The 12,485-nt window shown below is 49.4% G+C and overlaps 2 protein-coding genes across 16 annotated transcripts in view; one reads left to right on the forward strand and one right to left on the reverse strand.

Annotated features, from left to right (window-relative positions):
* TOM1L2 (target of myb1 like 2 membrane trafficking protein) overlaps positions 1-9,642 on the reverse strand; it is a 145,519-nt gene extending 135,877 nt beyond the window's left edge. For all 11 annotated transcript variants that reach the window (XM_036296294.1, XM_036296292.1, XM_036296291.1 and 8 more), the window contains exon 1: positions 9,464-9,642. In XM_036296294.1, coding sequence (XP_036152187.1) covers positions 9,464-9,515 — 52 coding nt within the window. In that variant the 5' untranslated portion in view covers positions 9,516-9,642. The remainder of the gene's footprint in view (positions 1-9,463) is intronic.
* Positions 9,643-9,762: 120 nt separating this feature from the next.
* The window catches only part of DRC3 (dynein regulatory complex subunit 3), a 58,526-nt gene continuing 55,803 nt past the window's right edge, over positions 9,763-12,485 (forward strand). Inside the window, exons 1-3 of one of the 5 annotated variants that reach the window (XR_004965621.1) lie at positions 9,763-10,149; positions 10,379-10,478; positions 10,967-11,112. The gene's annotated coding sequence lies outside the window, so the exon portion shown is untranslated. Of the gene's footprint in view, positions 10,236-10,378; positions 10,479-10,966; positions 11,113-12,485 lie in introns of all 5 variants that reach the window. The other 4 variants (XR_004965622.1, XR_004965620.1, XM_036296307.1 and 1 more) reach the window with 4 other exon arrangements.

The raw sequence follows: 12,485 nt of genomic DNA on the forward strand, positions 1-12,485 counted from the left end.
AAAGCAGAACAACTGGGAATGACTGGTCACTATGACACACACTGACCACCAGGGGGCAGATGCTCAATGCAGGAGCTTCCCCCTGGTGGTCAGTGCACTCCCACCAGGAGCTCTGCTCAGGCGGATGGCTGCCAGTACAGCGGTGGTGATGGGAGCCTCCCCCGCCTCCTCAGCAGCGCTAAGGATGTCCGACTGCAGCTTAGGCCTGCTCCCTGCTGGCGAGTGGACATCCCCCGAGGGCTGCCAGGCTGCCAGAGGGATGTCTGACTGCCAGCTTGGGCCCGATCCCCCAGGGAGTGAGCCTAAGCCAGCAAGTGGACATCCTCCGAGGGGTCCCAGACTGCGAGAGGGCACAGGCCGGGCTGAGGGACCACCCCGAGTGCACAAGTTTTTGTGCACCAGGCCTCTAGTCCTATATAATAAAAGGGTAATATGCAAATAGACCAAACGGCAAAACAACCAAACAACCAATCAAAGCGTAATATGCTAATGATATGCCAAGGCTGCTCAACCACTTGCTATGACGTGCACCGACCACCAGAGGGCAGATTCTCCGACCAGTAGGTTAGCTTGCTGCTGGGGTCGGGCTGATTGGGACTGAATGAGATGGGCCAGACATGCCCTGGAGCCCTCCCGTGGTTCTTCCCCAATCATGCATCAGTGGGGTCCCTCAGCCTGGCCTGCACCCTCTGGCCATCCGGGACCCCTTGCCGATTTCAGCCCGATCCTGCAGGCCAATCCCCTTGGGAGGGTGCCAGACGCAGGGCTCATGGCTGGCAAGCACTGCTGTGCAGAGCGAGCCTCTCCCGATTGGGACTAATTGGGCGCAAGCCCGCAGCAGGCACAGTGGGGCCAGGATGAGCGGGACGGCAGGTAGGAGCTGCAGGCAGCGTTGGAATGTGGGTTTCAGCCCGATCCCCGCAGGCCACCCAGAGGGACCCCACCCGTGCACAAATTCGTGCATCAGGCCTATAGTATCCAATAAGGGATTTTTTTTTTTAAATATATTTTATTGGTTTTTTTTTACAGAGAGGAAGGGAGAGAGATAGAGAGTTAGAAACATCGATGAGAGAGAAACATCGATCAGCTGCCTCCTGCACATCTCCTACTGGGGATGTGCCCACAACCCAGGTACATGCCCTTGACCGGAATCGAACCTGGGACCTTTCAGTCCGCAGGCCGACGCTCTATCCACTGAGCCAAACCGGTTTCGGCTCCAATAAGGGATTAATATCCAAAATATAGAGAGAACTCCTAAAACTCAACAACAATAAAAACAGCCTGATTTAAAAATGGGCAAGAAAGCAACAAAACAAAACAAAAAAGAAAAAACAAAAAAAAGGAAAAAAACGTACAAAGGACTTGAACAGACATTTCTCCAAAGAAGTACAAATGGCCAATAAGCACATGAAAAGATACTCAATATCACTAATGATTAGGGAAATGGAGAGGATGTGGAGAAAGTGGGACCCTATGCACGCACTGCTGGTGGGAAGGTAGAATAGTACAGTGATGTGGAAAATAGTATGGCAGTTCTTCCCCAAATATTATTAATAGAATTACCATATGATCCAGTAATTCCACTTCTGGGTCACAAACATATTTGCACACCATGTTCATAGCAGCATTATTTACACTAGCCAAAAGGCAGAAGCAACGCAAGTGTCCAAAGATGAATGAATCAATAAACAAAATGTGGTATATCCATACAATGGAATACGATTCCGGCTTAAACAGGAAATTCTGACACAAACACCAACATGGGTGATTCTTGTAGACATTATGCCAAGTAAAATAAGCCAGCGACAAAAGGACAAATACTATATGAGGCACTTAGAGTAGTAAATTCATAGACGGAAAATAGAACGGTGGTTGCCAGGAGCTGGGGTTGGGGAAAAAGGAGCTGCTGTTTAATGGCTACAGAGTTTCAGTTTTACAAGATGAGAAAAGTTCTGGTAATGGTCACATAATAATGTGAATGCAGTCAATGTCACGGAACTTAAAAATGATCAGAATGGAAAATTTTGTGTTATGTACATTTTACCACAATTATTTAAAAGTAAATAAGTAAATACAAACAGGTGTGCCCTAGCCGGTTTCGCTCAGTGGCTAGGCCTGAGGACTGAAAGGTCCCAGGTTCGATTCCGGTCAAGGGCACATGCTGGGTTGCAGGCTCGATCCCCAATGGTGGGCGTGCAGGAGGCAGCCGATCGATGATTCTCTCTCATCATTAAATGATGTTTCTATCTCTCTCTCCCTCTCCCTTCCTCTCTGAAATCAATAAAAATATATATTTTTAAAAATCAGATGCCCTCATGAAACATTTAGTCTAAATGATGTGGTGGAAAGACTAACATAGTAACATATTTTGCTTTTACATCAGTGAGATCACTGATCATCTTAAGGACCTTATAAGATGTGACAAAACAAGCATTCTTGCACACACACACCTCATGCCTGTTTACAGATCAGGAAACTGAGCATTAAAACAGTTATGGGCTCACAAAAGGCAGTCACACACAGAGGCAGAACTGACTCAAATCCAAAATAAAAAGTGCCAAATTGGAAGAGAACAAAGGGAGAGCAGTGGGCATCTACACTGCTCTAGACTCCATTGATGGAACTATGCTATCTTCAGGGAATTCCCAGGTGGAGTCAGGTAAGGTCCCTTCTTGTCTAAATGGTTGCCATCTAAAAGGCAATATGAAGAGAAGTTCTGGAACGAGACTCCCTCGGTGTGGAACATGGCTCAGCCTACATGAGTCACCTTGGGCAAGTCCTCTACTCCTCTAAGCCTCCACTCCTTCATCTGTAAAATGGAGATAATACCACTGACTTAATGGAGTTTTCAGAGAAAAAAACTTTAATAAAATAATGTGTGTAAAGCACTTACAGGGTGTGTGACACATGGTGAAGGATCAGTAAATAATGGCTAATATTTTTAGCTTTGGAAGATGCTAAAGAAAAAGAGTGATAGAAAGGAGCCTTTGGAATGAACTGTGCAGAGTGCACTCTACCACCGGGAGGGTCACAAGGAAGTAGAAAGCACCAATCCTGCCCTGCGGAGCCTCCAGCCTTAACCTGAACACACCAGATAAATGTCACCAGGACACGGCAGGAAAAAGGAATCCGCAAGTCTGAGCATGTTAGTTCCGGGCAGGACACTGTGTTAAGGACTTGACACACATTCTCTCATTTGATTTGTACAAAAACCTGGAGGGTAAGAAATATTCCATTTTATTTTTTTCTTTGTTGTTATAATATTCTATTTTATAAGTGAGAGGGAAGCCAAAGGAATGATACGGAACAAGCACTGCGAGTTCAGAGAAGAAATTCAGCACCATAACAGGGGGGTCTAAGAACGTGGACTCAGGAGGCGGCAATGGGCAGACACCAGGCTGCCGGGAGGAGCGAAGACTCCCTCCAGGGCAGGAGGGCTGCAGGGACACAAAACAGACTCCAACTCTCAGACTCTGGTTCTCAAAAGGCCTCTCTTCTAACCACAACAAGCTGCATCAGCAAAACAGCCAGCCTGTTATTTATATCTTTTCAGACCTTTGGGTTAGCCTAAAAAATCTAAGTCAAGAGCAACATTCCTTAATTGATGTATTTATACCCCATTCTTCACCTTATATCTCCCCTTCTCGTCCCCCACCTCCCTCAAAAAATAAACCACACAGGTAGAATATATATAGAGTGTCCAAAAAAATGTATACACACTTTGAATAATTATAAAGTCAATGTTTATTAAAATACATTTCATTTTCAAAATTGAGCTATCAGCTGTGAAAGTGTGTATACTTTTGGGGGGACACCCTGTAGAAATGTGCTAAAAATGCTTATACAATGCTGTATCTCCAAAGTATGAGAAAATGAAAAATGAAATACATAAGTATTCTGCTTAGTATATGCAATGAGAAGAATCTCAGTGAGTGTATTAAAAAAGCACATCATGATTGTTTTTCTCCATTGCATTTTTGTACATTTTTCAAGTTTGCTGCCTGGGTACACGTTGTTTTTTAAAAAGCACAATTCTACGAGACCGTTAATATCCCCAAGTGCCCGCTCTCCGCCCTGGCGCCCTTCAGTGAAGCCTGGTGTCTCAGCTCCTGCTCTTGCACATGGAAAGCAGGGCAGGCGAGGAGCAGGTACCTCAGCACGCGGCTTTCGGTGTCTGGTGCTTCATAAGCTGTCCAGCTCTCAGAATGCCAGACCTCGCCCTGATGTCCATCAACCAGTCATCTCTGATGCATCGCTGCTGTACCTCCTCATCTCTGAGGGGGCTCACAGGAAGGCTCCAGGCCTCAGAGGGACTGGTACTGCCCATACTGACTTCCTGGCAGGCCCCGTTCTGCGCAGATGAGGGCTCTGATAGTAAGAAAGAATGACCTTTTGGTGACTGTCAAGGAGCAACCTCCCTGCCTCTGTAATGACATTCATCCGCTCCCCTCCCTAGAAATGTTTCACGGCCCCCCAGTACCACCAATGTAAGAGCCCAAACTATTCGTACTTGCCCACCATTTGAAGCCCTCCACAATCAGGTTTTTCCTACCTTTCCAGTCTCATCTTCCACAGCACCCCCCTTGCTAAGCAAATAGAACCAATTCCAACCCCCACCTACCCCTAGGACCCAGCCTTCAATCAAGCTGCTGTCGTAGACTCAAATCCTACCCATCTGTCAAAGCCCTGCGCAGCACCACCTCTGAGTCCTTCAGAGTTCCTCCTTCCCCCTTCCTGAGCGCTCCCTCCCCCTCCCATAGGTAACAGAACACCAGCTCTGGAGCAGAATGCTGGGTTCCACTGCAGCTCCCTCACTGCGAGCTGTGTGGCCTCGTTGCTGCAGTGTCCCCATCTGCAAATGGAAATAGTAACAGTGCCTTACTCATAGTATTACTGTGAAGTTTAAAGGACTGCAGATATATAAAGTGCCTACCTCAGTCTCTGGCACATATTAATACAATACTGAACTTTTTAAAAAAGCAAAAGCCTTTATTATTATCACTACTTACTTCATTTATCTGTCCAATCTTGTGCCACTATTTTCTTTCTTATCTGACTTAGGTACCTATATTAGCTCCCTTACTACTCTGAACATCCGGCAAATGCTTAGTTTGCTACCTACAGACAGTCACTATTAGGCCACTGAATGAATGAATGAATGAATGAATTCTAAATGGTCATACTTACCCTCCTATATAATAAAAGCCTAATATGCAAATTGTCCCCAGGACCGGGAGTTTGAACAGGGGGCGGCAGTGGCAGGAGGCCGGGGGAAAGGAGGCCCCCCCAGCCAGCAGGGGTGGCCGGCAGCCAGGGGAAGGGAGGCGCTCTGGCTGGCAGCCGGCAGCCGCTAAGGACCCTACCCGCGCACGAATTTTGTGCACTGAGCCTCTAGTCTTCCATAAGATCCACATTTAATGTTTAAGGAAGGATAAAAAAAGATATTAAAAAAGTAGAACTTTTCACGCAGAGCAATATTCTCTAAGTGTGCTGCCTGGACCAGCAGCAGCACCTGGGAACTTGTTAGAATGCTAGGCCCCAGCAACTGTTTGAACAAGGCTTCCAGGTGATTCTGATGAGCCTGAATCCGGGATCTGTAGAGCCGAAAGCAACATGGAATCACAGGATGAGCACTAGATCAGGAGTGGATTCTGGGTTTACCTGTCATTGACCTTGCACAAGTCATTAACCTCACAACTTCCTTATAAGCAATACAGGGACAATAGCACTCAAACAATTAAATGTTGTGAAGATTAAATGAGATCCCATGAGCGGAGTTTGCATATAGTAGGTGCTTAATAATTATAAGTTCCTTTCAGTTTTCTTCCTGTGTCTCTCATAGGGTTGTAAAGACTAAAAAAAAATTACTGCAGTAAAAGATTTCTGCACACTGCCAAAGGTCATAGCAACCTGAGCAAGAACTAGTCATTCTTGATACAAACAGCCACGCTAGCATCAAACGCCTAGCGTTCGAGGGGCACTAGGAAGCGGGTTCTGTCCACCCACCCAATTTACAAACATAACCCTGCAGCAGAGTATCTCCTTACAGGCTCATCAAAGCAGAACTATGGAGACAACAGATGGTCCTTCTCCCACCCCCAATATTCTGGTCAGAATCACTCTTCTTTTCATGCAAATGAATCCAAGTCTTGGGAAAAGATTATCTAAAAACGTTTTCCAGCCACAAGAAAAACTGCCAACACTTGCAGAGCACTGGACCTGGCTTAGGGAACCCCCGACCTATCACATCCAACTCCCAGTGGTTGGTCGTGGAGGGCTGGGATTAAGACAGTCACACTTTGAAGCTTGTTTCAGAAGAGAAAAGGTGGACATAAAAGTAAGTAATCTTCCTTTCTCCATACTTCGTCTCTTACACCACTGCTGGCTCTCTCTGAAGCGCACATCCTACTCGGGAACCACCTTCCAGAATGAAGAGCAGGTTGGATGCAAGAAATGCAGGCTGTGCATGTCAAACTGTGGGCTTGGCTGCTGCTCGAGATGGGCAGACTCTGTGCTCAACCAAACAGCACCAGGTTAGAATGTCCGCGTGAGGCCAGGCATGAGACAGAGTAATAATTACTCTGCTGACTCTGCTACTATGAGCCTAATGCTTTGCAGCTCCAGAACACCTTTCGCGCATATTACCGCTACTGAAGGGTCCCTAAGAGCAGCTTTTTAATATTTCTATCCCAGAGCCTGGCACCCAACAGGCACTCAAGAAGCCTACTGAACTGGACTGATGAACTTAGGTGTGAGCCCCATGGAGCGGTTGAGAGGTAGTCTTTAAAAGTGGGGAAAATGAGTGCAGAGAGACTAAAAGTGGAAGTTAGCTAAAGAATGTAGTCTTTGGTGTCACCCACCCAGAATGGGGCTTCACACTGGCCCAAACCCTACTTGCCTCTACTCCCCACAGCCACCTCTGTTCCACTCAGACTGGTGCTCACAGATGTGCCCACACCTTCCCCACCCCCAATTTACCTGTCTCCAGGCACAGGGTATCCTCTTCTTTGCCTCTGGAATCCTCACCCATTCTCATGAACAGCCCTCAGACCCAAGGAAACCAGTCCCATCACCCTGGCTCTTCTGAATTCTTTTGGACTCCTAACAGCACCGACAAGCCCACTACACGACTGAGCGCTTAGCCACGGAGTGGCCTTCTCTCAGTCATCACTGTTCCATGCACCTCTGTCCTCCCTCCCCATACCATAAACTCCCGAGGGCCAGGCAGCTGCGAAACCCCAGCTCCCCCTCTTGCCAGCCAGTCAGTCCCTTCACTCCTCTGAGACTCAGAGTCCCCTCTCTGATGTGGAAAGACAACAGCATCCTCACAAAGTAGCTGTGAGGAGCACATAATGGCTGGAGAACTGCTTTGTGTACCCCATAGCTGCTGCTTCAATCATTAGCTTTGTTGTTTTATTTCCACATTCCCCTCCCTCCCAACCCCCTGGGGCATACTTTTAAAAGAATACTAACAATACTAAATGTCCTGAAAATCACTTTTTCACTCTGTCACCACAGCACAGAATATACATTAGAACAGAACTGAACTGTGAGATTCCATAGGTATTGCCAGGTGACGGACTAGCAAGCAGGAGGCTTCACTCTGCGGTCAGGTATGTTTTTTTAAGTGATGGGGCCAGCTGTCCCACATAGCCTCTCAACCAAACTGTATTACTCTGTTATTAACAGTGACAGCTACAATTTATTGAACCTCTACTATGTTCCAGGCACTAAACTGTTTTACAGCCATCAGTTCACTTAAACCTCGGGGCTCTGTGAGTACAAATCTCTCTCTCTCCCTCCCTCTCTCTCTCAGCACACTAAGGCTCAGAAGGGTTACACAATTTTCTGGGGCCCCACAGCCAACAAATGGACAAGGCAAAATTCAAAAGCCCCGTCCTCCTGACACAGCACCATGTCCTTTCCATTGGATCTGTATCCCTACATCCCTTATATCTGCATATTTTAAATCCCCTTTAATTTCTACCTCTCAGCGGCCTTGGCATTTCACAGGTGTACAGCTTCCTATTGTAAAGGAAATAGAAAAGAAAGGACATGCCCTCCCCCAAGCTTACTGGCTCCCTCCAGTAACTGGCTGGAGTTCAACACCCAACGGAGAAAACGTGTCTGGAACATGGCTGCAGTGACAGAGCACCCGGGGAAGGGAAGAGGGGCGACGAGGGTGAGACTCTAGGGACACATAGTGTGTAAAGGTGAGAAAAGACTTTCCAACACCCAGGGACCCTCACCCCTTACCCAAGATGTTACAACACAAAGACAAGAAAGGTTCCCAAATGCCAGTCAGCCAACGGGAGAGGCCTCCCTAAAGGCTGAAAAGTAGGCTGGACGTCCTCCATTAGAGCGAGAAATGAGTGAGCACAGCGGCCTGAGCCAGCCAGGCCTAGGGATTCCCAAGGGAAAGACCCTTGACCACCGTCCGCCAACAGGCGGAGCCCAGCTTTAAAGGCAGCTCATCCGCACTCCTGACCGGGCACCTGGCATCGCTCCTGCCTCGGTGAAAAGGCCAACTTGCTTTGTCGTGAGGAGCCCCAGCCGGTGGCCGGTTTTCCTTCGCCGGCCCTGGGCCCTCCTTACCAGGACGACGGGCCCAAGGGCGCCCCTCCCCCGTGGCGCCGGCGGCCTCTCCAGGCCGAGCAGGCCGGCCGAGCACCCCTCTGCACACGGCACCCGAAGATCGCCGCTCCGGCAAGTGTCCCATTGCAGGGCGCAGCAGTCATCGCGCAGAGACGACCACGGGGGATCAAAGCGTTAGGATTTGAAAGCACCTCCATCTCCCCTCCACGCACCTCACCTGACAGACAGGGCAAACGTCAAAGCAGAAAGGGCAGTGACTTGCACAAGGTCACAGGGAGCGTCCAGGGCTCTAACCATTAAACGCACGGCCTCCCTCCTTTCCCGAGGCAGAGGGCCCGCCGCCTCCTCCTGCCCGGGGAACCACCCTCCGGGAACCCCGTCCCCCCTCCCCGCACCTCACCCCCCGGCCCTCGGGCAGCTGGCTGAGTGGCAGTCTCATCAGCAAGCCTGGAGCAGGCCACAGTCTCGGGAGGGTGCCCGGGGGAGGGGGACTGGGGCTGGAGAGGAGGGACAGGGGCGAAGGGAGAGGGTGTGGGGAAGCGGGTCCTGACGGCGGCGGCGAGCCCGGTGGGGGCGCACGCAGTGGCCTCTCCCAGGAGCCCCCAGCCGCCGGCACCACCTCTAAGGTACCAGGAAGGGCTGGGCCCCGACGGGTAGGGACGCGCAGAGGACCTCCACGTCCAAGGGGGGCCTCCGGCGCCGCCTGGCAGAATGGCGCTGGCTTGGTGAGCAGGCCCAGCCAGCGGGTCCTCAGAGGCCCGATGACAAGGATGCCCGGCTCGCCCGCGGGGTGGCACCAGTGACCCGCAGAGGCCGCGGTCCCCGCCGCCGCCGCCCACCCGGACGCCCGTCCTCCGCGCGGTCTTACCGAGGCACTGCCCCACCGGGGTGCTGAACGGGTTCCCCAGCAGGAACTCCATCTTGGGCGGACAGCACGGCAGCGGCCGGCGCCCTGTCAGCCGCCGGGGTCTCCGCAGTCCCCCTCGCGCTCCCGACCTGACTGACACCTGCCCCCGCCCCACCCTCGGAACGCTCGGCTCCCTCCGCCTCCTGCCGCACTCCTATTGGGCAACGCCTGCCCGGCATTCCTCCGATTGGTCCCCACACGAAGACCCACCTACCCCCGGCGTCCGATTGGCCGAAGAAGAAAGCGAAGTCGCAGGGATCGCGGTCTAGCGCAGCGGCACCTCCCCTGGCCCGCCTCCGAACGAGTCTGTGTGTTTTCATTCATCTATATATTGGTCAATCTAGAATCCCTACCATTATTGGAGAACAGGAAAGTCAATCACTCAAGTAGGAGCAGGAAAGAGACGAGGCTAGAAAGATCCCCGCCCATGAGAAGTGCTGATTGGAGGAACATTTGTTTTCTCTAAAGCTGGTTGGTGACAGGAGTATTTCCCCACCCAGAAATGTTTTTACGCGACTTACCAACTTTCACCCAGGATGTTTACTGCTTAACTTCCCCTTAGCAACGGAGTGGCGTCTTCTGGCTCTCCTAGCAACTGAGCGGAACGACTTCTGCGCGAACCAGCCGGGTAGCCTGCGCTTGAGAAGGTGAGACCCGGGAGCTGAATCTCTGGGAGGACTGGCAGAGCCAACAGCGCCCGACTTAACTCTTTTCTCTGACTTCTTTCTCCGAGGTACCTGGCCCGGCCCTTCCCATCTGTAAAAACTCTAGTCCTGGGCTTTCAAGCCTCTGGATTAGAAAGGAATACTAAGGAAGCATTGCCTCAGGGGGCAGGGCCCGAAGAGATTTTTTAAAAATATTTTGTATTGATTTCAGAGAGGAAGAGAGAAGGAAAGAGAAACATCGTTGATGACAGAGAATCATTGATCGGTTGCCTCCCGCACACCCCCTCCTGGGGATGGAGCCTGCAACCCAGGTATGTGCCCTGACAGAATCCAACTGTGACCTTCTGGGTCGTTGGTTTGATGCTCAACCATTGAGCCACCCGGGCCGGCCAGCCCGAAGAGATTTTTAAGCGGTTTGATCCCCTAGGCTTCTGGCCTGATCCCTTTCTTAGAGAGAAAGGAACCTGAAAGAAAATCCACTGATAACTTCTTCAAGAATTCAACTCTTATATCCCACTTCATAACTGTCATTAAATGATTTCTCTTATTTTTATTCTTCATCTTGGTGCTATTTAAAGAACTTTGGCTGGGCATATGGATACCCAAGTTCCATGTCTGTTCCTTGTCAGTAGCTACTTGTATGACTAGACAATTTCCTTCCCCTGATGAGTCTTAGTTTTCCTATCTGGGAAATTAGGGCACTAGGAATCTTCTGTAATGGCCTCCAGAGCTGACGTAATTAAATAACACTTGTGCAGTTGGTACAGAGTAAGCACTCAGTAAACTGTTTATTTTTCAGATCCAGTTGATTCCAGATTGTTGTTTCCTAAGACAATTCTGGATCTGTTTCTTCCTGAGAGGCTACTCCATTGAGGCGCATTCTCTACCTCCTACCTGTGGTCTTCACCAACAAAACTATCAACAGGCAAGACAACAGGAACCCAGGTTGGGTGGTAAATTATGATAAAAACCCTCTAGACTCTAGGGAGTCTAGGGAGGACTATTTGGGCCTTGACCCTGACGCAGAACAGCTGTGGAAAACATTATGGGCAGTGACAGTGATGGTCTACAGTGCCCTGGGAACAGCTGAGTCATGATTAAGAAATGCCTCTGGAGTCATGTTCTCCAGCTCTGCTATATACTAGATGTATAAACTTGGGCATGTGACTTAACCTAACTAGCTTCCATTTTCTTATCTGAAAACTGCAAATGACTAGTCCTACATATAAAATAAATTCCTAGAGATCTTTCACATCCACATCTCACCACCTCCTTGGTCATCTCTCACTTCATGACTCTTGTCACTCTCAGTAGTACAACCAGAGTGAGCTTTTTTTTTTTAATATATTTTTATTTCAGAGAGGAAGGGGGAGGGAGAGAGAGATAGAAACATCAATGATGAGAGAACCGTTGACCAGCTGCTTCCTGCACGCCCCACACTTGGGATCGAGCCCACAACCCAGGCATGTGCCCTGATCGGGAATCAAACCGTGACCTCCTGGTTCATAGGTCGACACTCAACCACTGAGCACACTGGCCAGGCAGAATCTTTTTTATAGGACTTCTCAGTTCAATTCAAAGCAGATTTGGTACACTACCAAGTATGAAGTACCTTTGCAAGAGAAGGGGGACTCCTGTCTCAGCAGGCTGAGGTTGTCTTTTGTCAGATATTTTTGACCAATATGTATAAGAGAGATTCTTCTGCCCCAGAGTGAGCTTCTTAAAATTAAAATCTTATCATGTCACTGCCCCTGCTAAGCCCCAGGAGCTTCCCAGAGCTCCTGTAGGCCTCTCCAAGCTTGTATCACTTCAGCTAAAGTGGAACATGTTCTCTTCCCACATCTTCCCTCACTGTGCAGTTCCCTCTCCTTCTTTCTACTCCTCCTTCAGAGCTCAGCCCCACCTCCCTGGCCAGGCCAGGTGCCCCTAATGCATGCTATCATAGTTCCCGACACCTACAAATTTGTCATAGTTTCTAATTAAACATTTGTATGACTATATGATTTATTCTGAAACAGAGATAAGGAGATCTGTCGTAATCATAACATGTAGATATTCATTACATGTGTGTAGACTAAATAAATGATCTTAAACAAATGTAGGCGGGAGGAATTATTCATCTAGTATAGCTGGGAAATTCAAGGCTTAGCCGGGTGAGGTGAGTTGCCAAAGGATGCACAGTCGGGGTCTAAATCCTGTCATCCTGTCCTCGTGGGCTAGGCAGCTGCCCCGCATGGCGATGGTTGGGCTGGACCGAAAGCAGCTTGATCTGACATAGGTGCCAGGCCTTGATGTGGGAGGGACGATAAGTCAGTTGA

This window comes from Myotis myotis, unplaced genomic scaffold (genome assembly GCF_014108235.1).
Source record: "Myotis myotis isolate mMyoMyo1 unplaced genomic scaffold, mMyoMyo1.p scaffold_m19_p_29, whole genome shotgun sequence".
In the NCBI taxonomy this organism is placed as follows: domain Eukaryota; kingdom Metazoa; phylum Chordata; class Mammalia; order Chiroptera; family Vespertilionidae; genus Myotis; species Myotis myotis.